We start from the raw sequence: 21,885 nt of genomic DNA, 5'->3' as shown, positions 1-21,885 counted from the left end.
GTTGTGTGCTCCTACCCATCCTGAGCACACTCAAAACACACCAGGCAACAGTGTGGAAGGTGCTTTGTGTAAATAACCTCACTCTGGGTAGCAGCAGTTGTAGGACTTGGATTTGGAGACTGTGCAGTGGTGGTACAAATGTCTCTGACTTTTCCTGAGTAGCTTTTAGGGATACACTTATGAGAAGGGGAGCTTTCCCTGGGGGTATTGCAGATCTGTGAGTCTGTGCCTGTTTCCAGCTCCCTGCCTTTGTGTTTAAGCAGAGCCAGAGAGCTGAGGTGTCAGGGAATGGGTTGGATTCAATCTTGAAAGTCTGTTCCAACCTTGTGATTCTGTGATTTGTAATCTGTGCTGTCTGTGTTGTTCATTTACCTTTACATTTCTCAGTAATATATTTTATATTTCCTAAAAATAAATGTTTCCCATTGCTCCACCAAAGAACTTGGAAGAGAATGGCATCTCCCTAATTCACACCAGCTCATTTCTTATTACTTTCCTTCTAGTAGTTACACACCCTTCAGTCTGAGCTTCTGCCTGCTTATACTACTTACAGTACCACCACACTTTCAGTGGAATAAAACTTGGCAGAAATAACAGGAAAGAAGAGACAGGTGACAAAGACGGAGATATTTACTGTTGTTACTCAACAGCACAGTTCCAGAGAAGACACTTCTGCTAACAAATTACAGAAATGGTGATGGACATCTTACAAAGGAAGACCCTGAAAAGGTATTTTTAAATACTAACTGTGAATTCTGAAATGGACTTGGAAGTTAATGTGGAGCCAATTAGTTTGACCAAGGGACTGAGAGAGTATCAATTAGGGGACTGGAAGCTTAAGTTCCCCAATAGGGACTTCTAATACTGACCCCAAGAAGAAAAAAAATCCTGTTAATAAGAACAAAAAGGAAAGAAAAAAAGTTGAAACTCTGGTAGCGTATATAGACTTGGCATTGCACAGAAAAACTGCCAAAACTGACCAATTCAGATGATACTGAAGATAACAAAGTAAAGGCCAGAGAGAGCTAATTCAAATCAAACTGTTATTCTGATACTGTACTCTGCCTCAGAAAGGAGTATAAACACTGTGCTGCAAAGCCACTCTTAAGGCTAAATTTGAAGGGAGAACACTCACTCCTCCCACCCTAAATCTCTTTACTAAGGGTGTATTAGATTCGGATTTTGCCTGAAGCCAGGATACAGGTAAACAAGCTTTTTTCACTCAATTTGATACTCTCTGCAAGCTCTGCTTTCTTTGACAAAAACTGTTTTGACCTCTCAAGCACTGGTGCAAGTTTCAAGCCTGTTTGTTGTGGCAGCCTCCATAATTAAACAGAAGAGGTCCCTTTTGTCATTTTTCACCTGTTTACGGATTAACTCCTCTCGCTGACGCCTTTCCTCCTCCTCTCTTCTTCTCTCCTCCAATCTCCTAAGTGCTTCCTCCTGTTGTTGCCTCTCCTCTTCCTCCCGCTGCCGCCTTAGTGCAATTTCCTGCTCCCGTTGTCGCCTGAGGGCCTCCTCCTGAAGTTGGGAACAAAATGTCAGTCTATAAATGCCATTTTATCAACAAACAACATCAGAACACACATCACAGCATTGTCTGGCCAAATAAGTAGCCTCAAGAAAAGCTCCCTAGCTCCAAACTAGCTCTACCAAAACAGTGCATTAAGCACAACAAGCCCACATGTAGTCTGATGCAATGTGCATCTCCTACATAAATTATTTTAATGAAAACCAGAAGACATTAATTGCCCATCTTTGGTTTTAAAAATAATGGCACTGAGAATGACAACAAAAGGTGAGACTCCTCTTTTCACTATGTAGCACTAACAGTTGAACATTAGATCTATAAATATTTCAAAGTGTGGCTATCATTTAATTCCTTCTGGGGGAGCTGTCAGCTGTAAGTTGGAAGCTTTTCCTACTTACAGGAGTTTCTGAATAGTGACTGTTCAAGAGCCCTACAAAACTCAAACATATCTCCAGACAACAGAAAGAAGCTGATGCAGCCCAGTGCACTTAAGGACAGTTACATTTGAAGTCTCAAGGGCTTTGACTGGGCTATCCCTATACTATTTAAATTATGGGCAATAAGAGATCTCTTAGGGACTTTGATTTTGGATTATCCCTAAATTATTTAAATAACTTCCAATAACTTATATATTCTGTTTTCCAAGTACTAAAATTGTTTACTTAACTTAAAAATCAAATATTAGCACCCTTTCCTATCAACCGAAATGGACATTTTTCCATTCTGCTATTTAGGTTTTTTTGAGGAACAGGGGACAAGTAGGTTCCTGTATATTGTTAAATGGGATTCCACCTGGGGACCTCTTCCACCAGTTCTGACTTTCCCTTGCATAAAAAAGCTGTAGTTTTTTCAGCCTTTTCTGACCAGTGATGTTCAGCAACTGAGTTAAGGCCACCCTCCTTTTCACCCCTCCTGTTGTCTGACTTACCCTACCAGTTCAACCTGAAGATCTTAATTTTTGGACCAGAACCTTTTTAAGCTTTTTGAATTTTGTATTTCCCTTTAAAAATGGCCACTACCACAAGCACACTTCTGCAAGTTTTTAATAAGCAATACATTATTCATAGGATGAGTGGGGATTAATTGTGCAGCACAGATGTAAATTCTGGTAAATCAAGGAAGTCAATTGTGAAAATTAGGACCCTTTTATCCAATCTGACACCAAACCTTCATGTACAGACAGCACAGATAAACTCACTACAGCTCCCTGAACAACTGCCCTGGGTTTTTCTCTGACAATGAATTTCAGATGCCTACAACAAAACTGTCAGTAGACAGAAGATCTTTTATAAGAAATCCCATGGCACTGAACAGGTGCTGGCTGCAAGCCAACAATTCATTCATATTCCTGAATATCACTTAAGTGGTTTGGTGCTAGATATAAGTGCAGTAAGTGGGTTTTTTCACTAACTGGACATAGAACAATAGCCTGTGATTCATTTTCTCATTAATCAAATCAGCTTCAAGTGCAAGACATACCACCTGAACCATTTTTGAAATTTGGGCCGTTAACTGTATTAACTGGACACATGCAGTCAAGTCACAGTAATCAAGTGTCCCCAATAAAAGTGCTGGAAAATTTCAGCTTTTATTGAAAAGGCTGCTGAGTAGGCTGAAGGTGTCAATGTTTTTTGTTTGCCTGGAGACCACAGGGCAGGATCTGAGCTCAGGAGTGCGCAGTGCCAGCCACTCTGGGGACTCTCACTGACACAGCACATAGTACCTGGGAGAAATGAGCAAAGTCACCGAGTCCTCCTGTGGGACAACCCTTCAGTGACATCTCTGCCCTCCTCCCCCCTTGGGAAACAAGGCCAGAATTGCCATTAAAAAAGCTGTACAGATCTCCTTGCTCAGGCAAGGAGAGACACTGTTGCATGACATGAGTAAAAGACTTCTCTCCCCTACAGAACTAAAGATGAACAGTGTTTTACTAACAAAAAACCCTGTAAGAGATGAAAAGCTGGGAAACACAGCCTTTTTTCTGGCTCTTCACAACTATAAAGATGTTGTCTTAATATTTATTTCTGTATCTCATTATTTGATGTTTTTGTTTGAGCATGTGACCGAAACCATTCAAAGCTCTCCAGCTTTCTGCCACTGACTGGTATGGGAAACAGTCCTTTGTTTCTTAGTGTTCCCATGTTTGTAGATATCTGCTCCCAGACATTCCCAATGTTCTTTAGCATCTTTCTTAGAAATTGTTTTCACACATCTTGCTGTATAGACAGCTTATTTCACATCTTTTAAAATATCCGTCATATTACAAAAAAATCCTTATGCAGCAATCCCCAGTTCAATAGACTCTGGATTTTTAAATAAAATAGAGAATTTTTTGCAGTCGGTGACAACTGCAATTCTGCTTGTCTGTGTTACTAAGGCTCACAAATCTTTTTGTTCTCCTCTTTGAAACAGGTATTTTAAAGGGAGAAGTAAAGAAATAATTGAGAGAAAACAATTATTAACTGGTTATTAAACCTCAAATTTTGTTCCCGAAAGCAATCAATTATTACAAAATAGAAGATACCAGACCAGAGACAAAAACAAAATACAGGAGCTACACAAGCTGGGCATTACTGTTTTCAAGTCTACAATGCAAAGTAATTGATGAAAACTGTGAACAAAACTGAATTCAACATTTGGTATGACATTTCAACCTACAGAATTGAACTTCTATTAGGTTTGTTTTTTTTTTTTTATTTAGAATTCACCATCAACAGCATATTTACTAACCTTATATACTAGTCTTTTATGCAGTATTACATCAAAAGCCTTCCTGAAGTCCAGGCAGATTAAGTCTACTGCTTCACCCCTCTCAGCTCTCACTGTCATCTCCTCAAAAGAAGTTAATCAAATTTGTTAAGCATCATCTCCTCTGCATAAATCCATGCTAATAAATCAGTTCATCCCTGATTCTATAATGCCTTTTAGTACAGAAGTCAGATTCAAATAATGACCAGTTTCCTTTTTTAATACAGAATACAATGTTATTTTCTCTTTCCAGAGAAGTGCTTAAACTCTTTGTTACCTTTTCAAGACATTACTGCTCAGAATTAGCATTGTGGCAATAATTGCATTGGTAATGAACTAAGATACTTGCTGTTACTGCTTTCAACCCCGTTCTGCTTCCTTCGTGTAAATTGTTATTTCCCATGGCATCTCAGAACAGGAGAGTCAGACTGTTTGCTGTACAAATCCAAAGTGGACAACAAAACTTTGGAATTTATCAGACATTGTTATACACAGAGGCAAAAGTGTTAGTGAAAAGAAATAACCCAAGTCTACTTGAAGCCAGCACAAATGACACAAATTGAGTTATCAGCTGAAAAATGTGTTCTTGTTATTGAACCAGATCTAAAGCAATGAATCTCAAAAGTTAAACTTTTGAGTATATTATTGCTTCAGTGTTACTTTGACCTCAAGTGGAGGATGCTTTTCTGTACGGCATAATGACTTCCTGCATACAAAACAGATACACTAAAGCAAGGAGCCATTTATTTGCAGACTTGATTCCAAAAGATATCATGAAATTATCTATGTATTATACTGTACCAATTAAAATATACCTTCTGTGACAAAACCCAAACCCTGAGTGAAGAGAGATCTACAATGATCTTCCAAACAAAACTAGAGATTCTAGAGGCTTCCTCAGAAGTGTCTGATCCTTAAAGCAGGAAAATGCTTTACAGCTGCCTACCTAAGCTTGTAAGAAATATTATAAAGGACAGAATTATTTAGTATTTTTGCCTGTAATTCATGTGGTATTTTTCAGGATATTTACTAACTCCCTAGTGAATAAGCTCAGCCTTGTGCTTGCCCTTATCCTTCACATGCAAAGTGAAAACTTCAACTTTTACTGTCTTTCCCTCCTGCAACACTTAAGGAATAGTTACATTTTCTTCCATACAGAATTCAGAAGTAAATGCTAGAAATGCCAAACTAGTAATGTCTCCATTGTGTATTCCTGGATGATTAAGAATGTACAATTCCTAAATTCATTCCCCTACTGCAACAGTGATCACACAACTCTTTTTAAGAAATATACTTGATCAAACTGCATCCCTTCCTTTCCCAAGTATCAACTCAAGTAAAAAAGTTGACAGACTCTATTACCCATATATTAATTTATTTTAAAAAAATTTACTAGGTTAAAAAAAAGAACAGGGGAAAAATAAGCTGAATGTCACATCACTTTTTGTCCACTATAGTCCTCTACCTCTTATTCATTTGAAACAGTTGCTCAAGCTCTATCTATTCCAGAACTTATCTTCCTAAAACACTTGACTGCATAAATAGGAAATAAAGATGAAAACATGCAGTAACTGGGTAACTAACTAAAGTCTAACATTGACATTAAGAAGTTGAGAGGGAATATTCCACATGGAATAAAGGCCCTGTTCTCACCAACAGAAACCTATCTTAAAGTGAACCATCAAGCCCATTTCTCAGATTGAAGGCTGGGCTCTTAAAAAAATCAATAATGGAAGAATCATAATATACTCACATGAAAAATATTAAAACTGTCTTCATACACACCTACCAAAGATTACTTAGACCCCACAGGATTCTTAAAGTGAGTTTTATAAATTATAATAATTAATTAGAGATTAACTACATTGGGGAAACTCACTTGCTTCCTGCGGGCCAGTTCTTCTTCTTCCCGTCGTTTCCTCTCATCTTCCTGCTGCCTCCTAAGTAGCTCTTCTTGTTGCCTCCGAAGCTCCTCCTGCCTTTTCCTCTCCTCTTCCTCTCGTTTGGCCCTCATTTCCACTTCTCTCCTCTCTTGCTCTAGCTACAATTCACATAAAACTATACTCAGATGCAGGTAACGTATTCCTACACCATTTCTTAGGGCAACTCTGCTGACAATATAGGAACAGCTTAACAGATGAAGCCTCTAGCAGATGTTCTCCCTTAATTGCAATTTTACCTATCAGCTGGCTGCCTACTGAGGTCAGATTCCTGAAACAGTCCAGAACACTTTTGGACAATTTCTGTTTGTAACAAACACCAGTTTTCCAGTCAATCTTTCTACATCAGCTCCTGAAAATACCCTCTGACTTTAGAAGTGAGTATTGAGTTGCTTCGCAGTTATCATAAAACAGTCATTTTCAGGAAATGTACAGAATGATAGAGGTTCAAACGCACAAAAAACTTAGTACTACAGTATATGTAGAAGAACCATAGAAAATAGGACTCTCATGATTCCCCAAACCAGTCTGGGTGAAAATCACAAGGATTAGGAGCACAACTACTTGGTCTCAACTCAGGGTTTGGCCTGACAGCTCCCGATGATCGCATTTTAAAACAGGTGGCTAGTGAAGAGGTTTTAATCACAAATGTAGAACACAAACACTATTTCAGAGGTCAGTAGTACCTCCACAGCAATGGTTTCCAAACAGCTGTACACAAGGATTTCATAACTTGTTTTTATAACCCCTATTCTCTTTATGGTGTTTTCCATGAAAATCTAGTCAAAATCATCCATTGAAGAGCTGAGTCTTCCATTGGCTCAAGAATCACAATTACATTGCAGAAGAGCAATTCCCACTTCTTACAGTACAAAACAGTTTCTGACCTTTGCAGCCTTGGCCTTCTCAAGCTGCTGAAGTTGTTCTAGAGCTGGTCCCTGAGCTGCAGCATCAATGGGCAGATCCCAGACACTGCTTCCTTCCCAGACTAGACAGTGAAGAAAACAAACATTGACAAGCAAATATAAGCACATGAACAACACATAACTGAAAGGGGAGAATCTTGTGTATGCTGTTACTACGTTTTAGGAACTAAAATCACGTTAACACTTTTGCTTTACTCAGTAGAGGGCAACCTTATCCTCCTGGATAACAAGGCCAGTCTGTGACTGAAGGAAGGCTGGGAATCCCCTGAAATTCCACAGAAAAAACAGCTATTCCAGCTCCTCCCATCAGAGCAGAACACCCTTAAAGATCCCTTCACACCCAGACTTCCATAACCACTGGAAAAATTACCATATTCTTCACCGCTCTCAAATGGAATTTCTACTGCCAGGCAAAGTAGGCTAATCCAGTTAAGCATCATTATGCAGAAATAATTTCCCTTTGTGTCAAAAAGTGAGGGATCATCTCAAAGATGCTGATTCTTAACACATGGACTTTTCCCAAGAGACCTGACCCAGGCTAAGCACCTTACCTGTAGGCTGTGAAGCTGACTGAAGTTCCCATATTGAGCCAGTGTCCGGCACTGACACAGACCTTGTGACAGGTGGCATCATGTTCTGTTCAGATATTCTGTAATACCAACAGGAAGAGTCAACACGCCACTTCCAGGGAGAGGAGTGCTCTCAACACGTATGAGATTCAGTAACTTGTAACATACTGCTTTCCTTCCACACCTCTATTCAAAACAAAAATATGATGTGGACAACAGTAGTTGTTTGCAGAGTTCTTGCTGATCTCACCCCTGCTAAGTCAAGGGCTAAGCTACAGTTCTGCATTTGTTGCTTAGAGGTCAGTTTGAGGAACAAGCATCCAGTACTGCAGAACTGGCAAAGCTCCTCGGTGACCAGCACAACGTATCTGTCAGACAGGTACAATTCATCTCCTCATGTCCATAATCACTCTGAGGCAAAGATTACATATATAATGAAGTACTCCATATTCTGAAACTGTTTCCTATTATTCTGAAACATACTTATATTCATAACTATCTTTAGCACATATAATCCTAAAATATGAGAAAACTTAACTAGGACAAACAGCTGACACAATGTAATTATTGTTAAACACAAACTAGAGCACGGGAAGAACAGAATTCAGTTCAAGTCTGGGCTAGCTCACCTCATCTTCAGGGCCTGGAACTGTTGAAGGAGAATAGCGAGCTGCTGCTGCTGCTGGGATGAGAGGGCTGCCTTCTGCTGCTGAGCCAGCATCTGTGCATACTGTTGTCTTCAAAAGAGAAGATAAATGGTATTTGTTCACTTATGCCCAAGCTGCAGGCAGATTTATGCTCTAAGGACTAATGCCCACTGACATATCTAATGTACATACTAAATACTAAAGGAAACCACAGAACAGGAGCTTGGCAAGAATCAAAATACAAGAATACAGCTAGTTGGCTCACATAAGCAGAACCAGACTTCTCTTCACCTATGTCACCTGGCTATTACTGCCTCATGTTTTTCTTATAAGTTGTGCAACACTACTTCCTTTTTTGTCTAAATTCCATAATTTTAGCTCAAATTAGTCCAGCTCGATCACTGCCCACCTGCAATCAGTCTCTTCCCCAGTATGTCAAGGCATTGCCTAGCACAGGAGCAGGCTCTTGCCTCATTCAATCATGAGCTAACAATCAGTACTGAAAAACTATAGTCATGACACATGCTTTCAGGATCCCCTGAAAAAGCAGTCTGACTGCTTTCTTTCCTTCAAGCTGTCAAGAGTTGGCCATAACCGAACAACTGACAGCCTTGGGAAAATGGATTTCAAACTGCTTTGCCCAGCAGGACCTTTCACAACAGACCAAAGGTAAGTTCCACCTTCTCCAACTCCAGATCCAAAGATGTGTAGCCTTCTCCTGACATCAAAATATCTGAAGGTCATTACTAGGACACCTGGGATTCAGGCTGACCCTAACAGCTACCTATAAAGCAAGTCTCACCAAAATCTATGCGTGACACTGGAAAGGACTCAAAGTGCCTGAGGCAGACACACTGCCCTAACCCTGTGGACTAGAAACATCTCCAGTGTTTGTGGAAGCAGCTATTGCTGTTGGAGGTGAAGCACCCCCAGCCCCACTGACTCTCCAGATGACTAAAAACACAGAACAGAACACAGCCACTGGAAGATCTCTGGGACAAGAGGTCTTACTGTATTAGAAGATGCTGATACTGCAGGTGCTGCATTTGGATTAGAGCCAACTCTTGTTGTCTAGTCAGTCGCTCTTGGTCCAGCTCGCCCTGTGTTCAGAGATAAAGCATTCTTTTTCAGTAACATATATACAAAGAGTAGTAGATTGCAAATGCAAGCAATGTAGAAGTTGTATTTTTACCATTAAAAAAAAAAAGCGAAAATAGAAAAATACCTAGACATCAAGATTTAAAAAGCCTGTGAAATGCACAGCACCTTTATATATCACAGTACCCAGCCTGCCAGCCACACCAAGCATTTTTAAATTACATGTCTGTTCTACTCTTGCAAAAGTAATCTAACACCAAGTTCAGCTTTGGTGCTTGGAACACCTGCAATTCCAAGACAGAGTAGATGGCACCTAAATTCAATTCCCACTTGTTAGAGGAATATTTCAATACTGTAACGTCACATAATTACCAGATGTGGAAGTGGTGCTGGGCCTGGAGTGAAGGGAACCCTGCCCCACATTTTCATGATGTCTCCAAGTGGCTGGAAAGTCTCATCACAGGCTCTCTTCACCAACAGTGACATTGTGAAGTATCCAGCCTGGAACCACTCTGCCATCTCCTGATTACTGAATGGACCTGAAATGACATCAACCAACACACGTTGTGGGGAAAGGGAAGAAGGCCAGGTTCAGCACGTTGGAAATAAGGAGCTGGCTGTGGTCACACAGTGCCCAGCACCAGGCATTGCTGTCTGCCTCATCCACTCGTGGGGACACTGCTCATCCAAGGCTGGAGTGTCCATGCACACCTGCACAGGGGCTACAGCACTGCCCCACAGCCTCAGGAAAAGTGCATGATGGCTTTCACCTTGCCTTGGAGGGAGACAGGTCAGCTCTGGGGTGAAAGCCAAGCAGCCACCACAGTGTGGGGCTTGGTGCAGTTAATCCCCCTGCTGTCCTCCAGCAGCACTTACTGCTTCAGGCTCACAGCTTCCACCCTGGAGCTCAGCAGCACCTGCTGCCTGACACTGCTCACGCCACAAGTGCTGCCTTCCCCACTGCACTGCACAGATAATTAAACAATCTTAGCCTGCTTCAACCCCTGCCTTCAAACCAGAGGAATCCTCATGTTGTACACAAGTTTTGCTTCTGGAACTTAGTAGCTAAACAGATTCACCTCAAGTGAACAAGTACATTTTTTAAGATAATGAAGATCAAGTTTCTTTCCTTTGTAAAAATCTACATTTTTCCTTCTCTTTTTTCTAAGAAAGATTTCAGTCATGCCTTTCAAAGGAGGGTTCCTATATTAATTTTACGTATTCAAATACGTAGAAAACGAGTATAAAAATATTATTTAACCAAGTAAGAACCACATAAATAAGTTCTGCAAGACATCTTCTGAAAAGTAGGAACATTGAGTAACCATTGCCTTCTCTGTAAGGAGCTTCTTTAGAAGGCAATTCCTCCTAGAGAATATGAAATCACAAGAGGTTATCCCAAGAAAAGAAAAATTATTTGGCAGTGTTTGCTTCTTGATGTCACATTGAAGTACTTAATCCTACAATAAAAATATTTAGATTGCCACCCACCAATAAACACCGAGCAGTGACTGACATACACTGAGCAAATAAAAGCACTTGATGGTTAACATTCTTTAAACTAAAAAGAGATGAAAAAAACCCTAACGATGTGCAATACCTACAGACAAGAGATTGACACAGATCCCACAAACAACATCCCCACCAATCCTATGTGGTGCTCACAGCTGAGCAGTTATTCCCACTACACTAGTGTGAAGTCCAGCAAGGAAGGAATTCACTGTTTAACTGCACTTTTGGGAAGCAGATAAGCAGCTGCTAAACCAAGCCCTAGGACCTCCAAAAGAAATGTACCTTCTGAAAGCAAAGGTGCAAGTTATGAAAGTTAAGAAATATGAAAGGCCTGCTTAAAATCTTATTTACAAAAAAAAATCTTAAGCAAAAACTGAAAGCAGGGAGCAGTTCCTATCTATTAGATGAACTAACAAAGCAATGGCTGCAAGTGCAATTTAAACTGAGATTCTGCACTGGCTGCTGGAAACTTGACTCCTCTTTGCCCTCGATTCTAAACAAATCACCCTCCCTGACTATTCCAGGTCTTCAGGCTGATTTAAAGGCTTCTTGTGGATTCTTTACAACTACTTGAGTGGTCACATTCCTTGCTTGTTTCCACTGTTATCTGGACATCTGAGTAACTAATGGTATGTGAAACAGGTTTTAGTCTAACCTAATTTACAGGAACATGAAGTCATGGCAAACCTCAGCCCTGATAACGCACAGTTCTGGACGCTCAGCCTGCTGAGCTCATGGGGGCAGTGATGGGTTGAAGATATTTTCAAAACCTATCTCTAGAATGGTAAATTCCCTGTGCTGCTTTTGTAAAAAGAAGCTTCAGCATCTGTTGGTGGTAATTCTGTGAAGAACTCTAACAATTCTGTGAAACAAAAGAGGAAGTGTAAATGGCACAGACCTACCCTGAATTTCTCCTTGTGGATCTTTGTAGTACCACTTCTGCATGGCTTCGTGAAACAGGGGCATGGAGGAACCCTTTGCTCTGTGCTCTTGGATTTTTGCTGCTAGTCTTTCATCATCAAGGGCACTGTCCTGCAGATATGCCACCATTTTTTCTGCTTGCTGCAAGAGACATCAAAACCAGCAAGAAATACAAGAGTTAGATGGGGGCTTAGAGATTTGGAAATGAGTGTACCAAACACAACCAACCTTGTGCTACCCAGTGCTCCAGAGTGTACCAGGAATGACAGACAGCCCCAGGACAGAAGTGACCGCTACACAAACCTGGAGCTCTGTCTGCCACACTTGTCAGGCAGAATCCTGAGCAAGCACAATTCACCTGCTTACAAAAATCTTTAGAGCAACTTGCCAAGGAGGTCCCATGCAGTACCACAGAAAAATAAAAAAAGGCACGAGAGCATGAGCACAAAGAAGGTTCTACATCTCAGCAGTCATTACGGTTCCATCAACACAGTGTTGTGATTTACTTACAGAATTTTGGTTGGCTTTTTGTTTGATGGTTTGTTTGTCTGGGGATTTTAACAGACATACATAATTTCTCATACAAATCAAAATGCTACTTAACAGTGGTCGTAAGCACTATGGTCTCTAGCTCTTTAAATCTGGTATAGCATAGAAAAATACAACAGCTTGAATTATTTGCAAAAAAACCAGAGAGAAGCAGCTTTCAGTATACATTGGGGAGTGTAAAGTTTTAGCTGCATTTCTGATTTTATGGGCTTCAAATATTTGCTGCATTCCACATTCCTCCAGTCTCAAGACTGTCAACAACAAAGGAATTAGAGAAATTTTACCTGCTCTAGGTGTTTGAGGCCCTCTTCATCATCTGGATCAGTGGGAATATTGCCCATGCCTGGAGCAGCTGTGACAGGTGTTTGAACTGGCCGCAGCGCAGGATTTGAATTGGAAACAGGAGGAGAAAGATGAGCAGAAGCAGCTGTGTCTGCAGAAATCTGTGGCAAAGGTTGAGCAAGAGAAGCCAAATCTAAAGAAAAATGTTTAAGTTAGTCCATTATCTTTAACATAAACAACAATTACTTTTAAGAACTTAATGCAGAGAATATTCAACAGCTCAAATTTAGCACCAAAGCAAAAGATTTTCAGATTTTCCTGAACGTACTGCTTAGAACACAGGTACCCAGCCTCACTTCAAGGAACAGTTTAGTTCTATCAGTGCAGAATTCAGCACATTTGAGCATATCCCATTTCCTGGCCACACACATTTGTCCAGACTACTCTGCTGCACCACAGTGAGGCACATCCACAACAGGCTGATGTTTCTCTGGACTGCATTTCAGTGTGAAGTACCAGTGCATTGCAAGCATCTGAGATGGCATATCCAACAAATCCTGTATTTATAGACCAGTTGGTGAATCTGGCTTTCCATCACCAGTGCTTGCCTCTTTTTAGGGGCCAGGATTAGTCACAGTGAGTAATGGAAACTTACTAAATTTATCTGTCAGGTTTATTACCTTCCCCTCTGTTGGACATTTTGGCTGACAGTGTATTCTCCACTCGATTCTCTTTATCTTCTGTTTTTTCTGTTCTTTCTGGCACAGACTCTTCCTTCCTTTCAAAAAGATTTGTCTGCAGAGGGTCTGGAGGCTGGGATTTCGGTGGGGTGTCTGACCTGGCAGCCGGAGATGATGCCTGAGCTGCTTCTTCCACTGCTTCTGCAACAAGGCACAGGTCTAAGTAACTGATTCAACAGAAATTCTACACTGACAGTTGCAGGAGAAGTCCCCCCTACCTGCCACTATTCTTTCTGTTTTCTCCCCCTCCTTCTTGTTCTTTTCATGATCTTTGGCTTCTTCATTGTGGCTCCCTTCAGAATCAGACCTTTCCTCCCCTTCCTCCACAGGCCTGAAGTCCATCTCCTGTTCCTCTGGTATTGGCTCCTTCTGCACTTTCTGCAAAGTCAACGCAATCATCCATAACCCACCTGACATCACAGGACATTTGCACCGAGCGACCCAAGGGCCCAAAGCAGCTTTTCACCTTTAAAGAGAGAAACGCTCCAGAGGAGTCAAAGGTGCCCATCTCCTCCTCTGCATCCTCCAAGCACCACTCAGGGAGACTGTCCCTGTCGTCGTCCATGCTGCCGCTGCCGCAGCGCACGCGGCGATAGCCCCGCTCGTCGTCTCGGTCCCGGAAATCAAACTCGAACCTCCGCCGTCGCTCCATGTGCTCCCGCCAGCCTGCGGAATGAGGGCCGTCTAAGGCAGGGAAAGGAGCTTTACCACACAGGCCTGGGGCAGTGCTCACACAGCGGGGAAAGGACACTGACAGCAATTCAGAAAGCTGCTACACGGTACAGCCCACCTATGAACAGGCAACTTCAAGGACAAGGCAAATAAGCAGAAGACTTTCAAATATTGTCTGCTGTATATCCTCACATAATAAACTGTGGAATAAGCATTAAAAACCACTAAGGCTAAAAAAGCTTGGCTACAAAATTTAGAACAAGCACGAAAATAAGACAAGCAACATTAGTTGCCAACTGAATTTACCAGCCATCGTTGATTTAAGTCTTTGTGGCACCTTTACTTGTGTAAGATTTCGTGTCTTCCTTCAGGGGTTCTGCAGAAGTCACACCCTGAACAAAACACCCATGGTTTTGCCTCTTGCCCTCAGATATGTTTTTGTACATATACATGAAAAATGGAGTGATAACTGTTCAAATACCTTTTAAAAGGACTGGTCGGTTTCTTGAATAGTCTTTTTAACCATGGAATAGCAAAACTTGGGAACATAAGAAATGGGAGAACATTCCCAATTCATATATAAACTTCATATTCAGAAAACACCATCATTCAGCCAAGCTTCAAATCCCCTGAGTGCAATAATGTTATTTAAGCTGTAAAGAGCTGGCTGCTAAGGAAAACAAATTGGGGGTGAAAGGCCTGTACACAGCTTTCCATGAAATACAAGCCATCTCTATCACAAAGGTGCAAAGAAAGATGAAGGCACCTTAGAGCTTTTCATGGTGGCTGCTTTTAACTGGATAAAAAAATAAGTAAATTCTTTTTTTTACTCCAACAATCTGTGTACCAGAATCAGTGCAGCCTCACAGTATCAACTGTCTACCAAAAAAACCCAAATCACAGTAAAGGGGAGAAATGTGGTCCTGTTTCATGACTAATGAATGTTTCCACACTGACCTTAATACCCTAACTATTAATATTAGCCATGCAAAAATCCACCTTTGTCTCAAAAATACAGGAAATGTAAAACAAACTGTTTCCAGAAAAATTCTGAACTTCAATCTTAAATTTTACCAAGGAAACACAAATGTTATCCTTTAACAAGGCCTTCACTATTCCCTACGTGTTTATTTGCAAATAATTCCACCAGATAACCTATGCTTCTAGTTATGCCTTGCAAAGCAAGTAGTATTAAGCCATCAAATCAATCTTCTGAGGCAATCTTTTTGATGTTATTAAGGAAAGAAATTGAAGTGTGAGAGGTTGTTGACAACCAGACAGCATCTCTGATGGAGTCCCTGGACAGACAGCTCCTCATTACAAGCAGCCATGTCCATGTCAGGGCTCCCAGCAGGGGAGAGAAGCCTCTATTTGCCCACAGTTCACAGGCCAATACCAGGAGTGCAGCTCTTCATAGTGAGACCCAGAAATGTGGTTTTTGAAGGCAAATTCTAAGCACTTTGTTAAAGCCCAACTATCTTCAAAGTTCAAATGAAGAACCATTTAGTCTGCTTGCAGAGATTTAGTTACACCACCTTTAACAGCCCCCAGATTTTCAGAGCTATGTGGAGAGGCAAAAAGACATTGGTGTAGCAGACTCATGCCCGTGTTTCTTAGTAACAAAATGTGTTTGTAAAAGCCCAGTTAGAATGTAGGTCATAATTCAGGTCTGAAATATCAGGCTAACAATCTTTTAAAACAAGCCAAGAGGAGAGATAAACCTGAATTCTTACCTGAAGTTTTTTAGCCAGCAGTTAGGACACAAACACAGCTTTAAGTTCAGCCCCATACTATCACGAGGCAATAGTTACATGCTCAGCATTTGAAGTGAAGAGACAATTTCAAGCTTAATTTATCCCTTGCAACTTATGGTGACATTGTAGGTAAAATCTAGATAGGACTACTGGCTGCTTCAGGAAATCCAACAACACATTAGCTTTATTAATAGCAATTTCTCTCTTCAAAGTTATATTCTCTAACTCAGCAGTGAAATTTTCAATATATACTAAAGAATACTAAATGCTAAACAGAACACTTAAAGGAATAGCACACCTTTTTGAGTATATATTATATATAGACCTAGTTCTTAGCTCAGTTTTGAAGCAAGATTCTCTAATGTACTTTAGTTGCTTCATGATATTTAAGAAATGCAAGGAACAACACAAAAAAGTTCAATTCTAGTTGAATTACAGCACCTGATTCTGAAAGTGGAGTGAATAGAGATGAATTTGAAAAGCCTTTCAAACAAAGCAGCAACTAAAAAATCTTTATATGAAAGTACAGCCTAAGGCCTCTCTCAAATGCTTCTCAGGAAAAAGGCCAATTTGAAGAGTTATTTACACAAAGACACAAAATCATATCAGAAATTCTTGTTAAGAAAAACTTATTCCTATTCCTTAAGGCTGATTTGGTAACCAAAACCATAAACATCTATAGATCAGCCACTAGTTTTGAGACCACAACAGGTTTGTATTTGTTTCTGACAAAATAGACTTGGCCTTGTAAATTTAAAAGGCAATCATTGTGTGAATAATGCAAGAATTGTAACAACAGAGAGGGGGCTTTTAGACATTTATAATTTTAAAACATGGTTAAAAATTTAAAGGAAAAAAAAGAACTTTGAAGCAGCCAGTGAATCTAAATCTGTGATCACACTCTTCTAGCAGTTACTAAAGCCAGTGTAAAGATCCTAGCAGAGAGTACAAAGAGTCAATCTACAGGAAGGACCAACTAAACAAATGAAAATAAGTCCTCTGAAGACATTTCTCTTTTTTTAGCAGGACATATGACTGTAGTATTACCTAACACCAGCATAGTATAAAGAAGTAGTTTAAACCATGCCAATTTGATTTAAGCTCATTTAAAAAGCAAAAATGTGATTTAAACCATTTTGATAGTTCTGTGGCTACTACTAATAGGAGAAATCAAATCCAGCTCTGATGAAAGCTGGAACTAGGGCAATACAGCTGTCAACTCAGGGTACCTCAAAACTGGCAACTTTTCTGCAGATTCACATAAGCCTTCAAACAGGCTTTCAATGACAGATGCTAAAACTAACTTGGTAAAGGAAGATCAGTTAGTTTCTACTACACTGAAAATTCAAATAAGCAAAATTTACATGACAGAATTGAAATTTTCAAAACTTTCCTCAGAACAACCAAAAAAGTTCAAGACCTGAATGAACTTGTGAACTCTGAGGTCTATGCTTCCTTTGTAGCTAAAGCATGCAGGCTGGTACTTGCAGAACACTCCACTCCTGAGTATCATGCTGCATCATGAGGTAGCTGGCCTGGTGTTGCCTCAACTAGATAACAAGGCAGCAGTGTCTGATCAACAACTATGACCAAACACTGGGGAAAAGAAAACTATATTCTTCAAAATTTGCCTCTTAGCCTTGCTCTAAATAGAAAACATCTGATGATAAATCAAGCCTTGGGCTCGTTGCTAAATTTTAGCACAAGAGAGCAGCTGTTTGAGAGCAGAGTTATATACAGCTATGAAGAAGGCTCAGAACAGGCGTGATGGTTGCTCCCAACAATAACTGTACTGAAAGTCTGGGAAGTTGAAAAGGGCAACAGAGCCACTGCAAGACCAAATGAGACTTTTTTTTATTGAACAGAAGAAATTGTCCACCTCAGCTCCAAAAGTGTCCTGTGCTTTCTTTGCTTGCCTGTCAAGTTTAGCATGGAGCAAAGGACGCTCAAGCAGGGGGAACTTATCATCCCCTAGAACTACCAGAAAGAAGGTTTAGGTTGGGCATTAGAAGCAATTTCTTCACTGGAAGGGTTGTCAAGCATCAGCACAGATGCCCAGGGAAGTGATGGAGGCCCTATCCTTGGAGGGATTTAAAAGCCATGTAGATGTGGCACTTAAGGACATGGTTTAGTGGTGGCCTTGGCAGTGCTAGGTCAATGGTTGGGCTCAAACAGCTTTAAGGTCTTTTCCAAACTTAACAATTTTACTGTTCTATGAAGATGTAACAGTAGAAAAGCCTAATCCTCTCCTGGTACTCCAGAAGCCTTCTGCAACCAAAAGACAGCCAAACCCAGGATCCCACACCAGGTACGACTGAATCTTTTCCAAAGAGAAGGAGAAAAAGTCTATAATCTGTTTCAGTCCTACTACTGAAGCACTAAGCTCTGCTTTTTATTTCTCCTGCAATTCCAGCAGTACAATGCTGCAAAGCAAGTGAACAGACTTGCCCTGTCAGGCATGGGAAGGGGACAGTGAAACCAAAAAGGTACCTGACATTTATTGAGACAAGATATCCTGTAACTAACTACAAAATGCGTAGAGCAACATATTTTGAGATTTTCCAAGGATGCTTCTTGGCACTGCAAACACATCTGGAAAACTAAAAGTGGTCAATGACCAGAGTGGTTTAGTGTCAGTGTCACTCTGCAGCATTAGATATGTTGTCTGATATGGGTGATTTCTATCCCCTTATTGTCACAGCCACAAAGAAACAGTACTATTAAAACCCCTTATTTTACCAGGTACATACACACCTGGAGCACAATACAGACAAGTGCACACCTGGGAAGTAATGTTCTCTTAAGTACGTAAGGATACTGAAGAGGCTAAAAGGAAAACAACAGGCACACAATTTTATGCTAAACATTTCGTGACCAAGAGCCTCACACATGCCAGAACAGTATTCAATGACCAAGACTACATGAACCTATTTTTCCCTGAACGTGGCACCTCCCTCTCCTCATGGCCTTTGCCCTGTCTCAGCAACCACAGCTGCATGTTTGGCCCGCTCTGCTCTCACCTGGACTGTGAGGACGCCACCTCTCCCCATCCCTCCGTGACCCAGCCAGTCGCCAGCCTCCATCCTCATCTTCCCCATTCTGCTCCTCCCTGAAGATGCGCCAGTTCTCGCTCTCAGAGCGGATAAATTCGTGTTTCCTCCCTGCGGTCACTGTCCCACCTTCCTCAAAGTTTGGTCTCACTGCAAAGAAAACACAAGGCCAGTGAACATGTGTCCGGTCTTTAGAAACACAGAAATACAAAAGGGTTGAAATCTTGCTCTCTTGGAGGTAAAAAATGCACCAGAAGTGATTATAGGAACCTAGGAATAGAAATTCAAGAAGGAAACATGACAGATTTAAGAAATCCAGGTGCCTATGTACCTTGGGATGGAAAGACAAAAAAAAAAAAATCCAGAAGGAGGTAAAGCATATAAGTAATTAGAACATGGATAGGAAAGGCAAAGGAGGAAAAGGCAGTTTAAGAGATGTGAGAAAACAGAAAGAAGGCAAAAGTGTGCAGAGAAAAAGAATAAACTGCTTTATCGTGAAGTGTCTCAAGCTAAATGGGAGTACAGTGGAAATATTTTATATAAACCAAACACATTTCCTACTTCTGTAATAAAAAGAAGGTGAGTTCTATTTCTTTTATCCAACATACAGCAGTTTAACTATTAGAAAACACTGAAAATTTAAAGTAGCACTGAGGAATAAACGAGAAAAAACTTAGCAATGTTAACATTATGCTGTGAATCCATCTTCTGGAGAGCCAAGGTCAGTGCATGAAGGGCTAGAAGCAATTATGCCTGAGCTGAAGAAGGATAAGTCTACTAGAAGTTTAGGAGACAGGATAGTCTTTTAGTTCCCAATGTACATTATGTTGTATTTAAAACAAAACATAAAATCCTCAAATACTTATGAAGAGAAACCACATCAGAAAAAAATGATATAAATATTTTTATGAAAAGACTCCACATTATACACCAAGATGTCCAAGTCATACATCAGTACGCCAAGGTTTAACACAGATGCTGCTTTCACTGCTGACTTGCCCTGACAAGACAGCCCACCACTGAAATAAGTTTCTTCAGCTGTGTAGCACCAGAATTGTCACAGGAACCAGAGTGATGTCATTTCTTCACTGGTACTATTACCCAGTGTTAACCTGAAATTGTGGTGTTATCTATAAAACCAAGTTTTTCAAGTACTAGAAAAAAGTATATTGAATCTTCCTTATTAAGAGTCCTAAAACCCAAAAACGTAAGATGTTATCTGGTGAAGTCTGTTTGGTGTGCCTGCTTTCTTAGACAGGAAAAACACAAGAAAGTATGATCATGTACAGACTCCAGGGGTGGAAAGAGACATTTTTAAGTGTTTTGTTTAGGAAGCATGGGAGAATGCTTTCTTAGCATAAGGCAATTTTTTCAGTCAATGAAAAAGATGAGGAAACCACAAAGATCTGAAATTCTGCAGCATACCAGATCTCTGTTTAGAACAGGAAAATTCTTCCTGCTAGAGATACTGTACTCTGGAGGCAGGAAGCACACACTAGATTTCTACTTTGCATGCACCTTGGAGAAAAACTGACATCCCTTCTCCACCAGCTCAAAACATTGGAGGGAAAAAAACCTCTCTCTTTCTCCAGCTCTAATTTTTCTGGAATATCTTCCCCTTATGTTGTTCCTACATGAAGAGCTAAAGCACATTGACTAATTTCAAGTCCAGCACCAGTACCTAATTTAAAGTTAAGCACCAGTACCAACAGGCAATGTCAGCTGTGAAGCCAAGTATGACCCAGTTACACTTTTACTTCACTGAAGGGGACATTTGGCTGAAGATCACTTCTGGATTTGCTGGACTTTGAGAAACAACACAACCTGCAGACAGTGTGTTTTGGGGAGTCTCTGGTAATACTCCAAATGAAACAAAATTGCTAGAGGCACTCAACTCCCTTCATTTGGTACTTGTGATGCTGGCAACTTTTTATCTGGAGTGGATAAATCTTTGCAGATGAAGGTCAGCCACATTCTGAATTCCCGTGCATCATGGAAAAGAAAGGAAAGGAACAAGCCAGGCAGAAAAATCTAAGTCTGGGAATTTATTTTTTTTTTAATTTTTGGTATCTCAAAAATATAATGCAGACTACAGTAACAAAAAGTGCATGGAAGCCTCTCACCATTGCTCCTGGATGGGCTTCCCATAGCAGAAAAGCAAAAGGCAAAGTTGGAAGTCAAACACAGAGAGGTGCACAGGAGAGAGCTGCAAATCAACAGACCAGGGGAGCCTAAGTCCCTGACAACAAGGCAAGTGCCTCATTCTTCCTGAATTTATTTTTAAAATGCTACAAAGAGAAAGAGGAAGAGAGATCCAATTTTTTTCATTTTGCAGCACAAGACATTAGTTTTTTTCTTACTAAAACAGTTACCAAAAGAAAAAAGTTATTTGAATCACTATTTTGGGACATGAGAAGTAATATTTTTACAGATTTATCTATTATTTTCATAAAAACGCACAGCTATTACTTGACACTTACTCAGTAACATTAATTTGAGAGATTTTAGACTCTACCCTTTAAGGAAAAAAAAGTATATTCTTCCCTAGCATTGTTAAGTTCAGTTGATTCTGGACACTTCTCTTTAACATAGACAAGATCTCAGCTCACAGGTCCTGTTCCACTCTTCCAAAAACATTCAGGTCACTTAAAGAATATTGTGCCGTCTGCTTTGCCACTGAATATCCAGGTTTTAGCCCCACTGCACATCTCCTCATGCTATAAGCAAATCAAGGCAACTCAGGTTCTGTCAGTCCTTAGGACAGCAGATTTTGTTCCCAAGAACGGAACTATCAAAGTCAGGTTTTGGATGCTGAACTTGCAGAAAATGGGGTTTGAAACACATCTCTATCTCTGTAAAGGTTACAAAACATCAAATGTTTGCCAAGATCAGATTCAACTGGCATCCTGCCCCTCTTCTGATTTTAAATTCTGTGGCATTACAAAT

At 40.4% G+C, this 21,885-nt stretch overlaps 1 protein-coding gene across 1 annotated transcript in view; it reads right to left on the bottom strand.

Moving 5' to 3' along the window:
- GIGYF2 (GRB10 interacting GYF protein 2) overlaps positions 1 to 21,885 on the bottom strand; it is a 75,776-nt gene that overhangs the window by 7,736 nt on the left and 46,155 nt on the right. The window contains exons 9-21 of the mRNA XM_054282410.1: positions 18,910 to 19,089; positions 13,930 to 14,147; positions 13,682 to 13,841; positions 13,404 to 13,604; positions 12,726 to 12,916; positions 11,874 to 12,033; positions 9,832 to 9,998; positions 9,373 to 9,461; positions 8,344 to 8,451; positions 7,697 to 7,794; positions 7,107 to 7,207; positions 6,159 to 6,320; positions 1,363 to 1,521 (exon numbers count right to left, since the gene is read on the bottom strand). Of these exons, the coding sequence (XP_054138385.1) occupies positions 1,363 to 1,521; positions 6,159 to 6,320; positions 7,107 to 7,207; positions 7,697 to 7,794; positions 8,344 to 8,451; positions 9,373 to 9,461; positions 9,832 to 9,998; positions 11,874 to 12,033; positions 12,726 to 12,916; positions 13,404 to 13,604; positions 13,682 to 13,841; positions 13,930 to 14,147; positions 18,910 to 19,089 (1,994 nt within the window). The remainder of the gene's footprint in view (positions 1 to 1,362; positions 1,522 to 6,158; positions 6,321 to 7,106; positions 7,208 to 7,696; positions 7,795 to 8,343; positions 8,452 to 9,372; positions 9,462 to 9,831; positions 9,999 to 11,873; positions 12,034 to 12,725; positions 12,917 to 13,403; positions 13,605 to 13,681; positions 13,842 to 13,929; positions 14,148 to 18,909; positions 19,090 to 21,885) is intronic.

The sequence above is a fragment of the Melozone crissalis genome, unplaced genomic scaffold (genome assembly GCF_028551555.1).
Source record: "Melozone crissalis strain CALT ecotype California unplaced genomic scaffold, PUWL_Pcris_2 ptg000034l_1, whole genome shotgun sequence".
NCBI classification, from domain to species: domain Eukaryota; kingdom Metazoa; phylum Chordata; class Aves; order Passeriformes; family Passerellidae; genus Melozone; species Melozone crissalis.
This window is presented reverse-complemented; position numbering and strand designations above follow the sequence as displayed.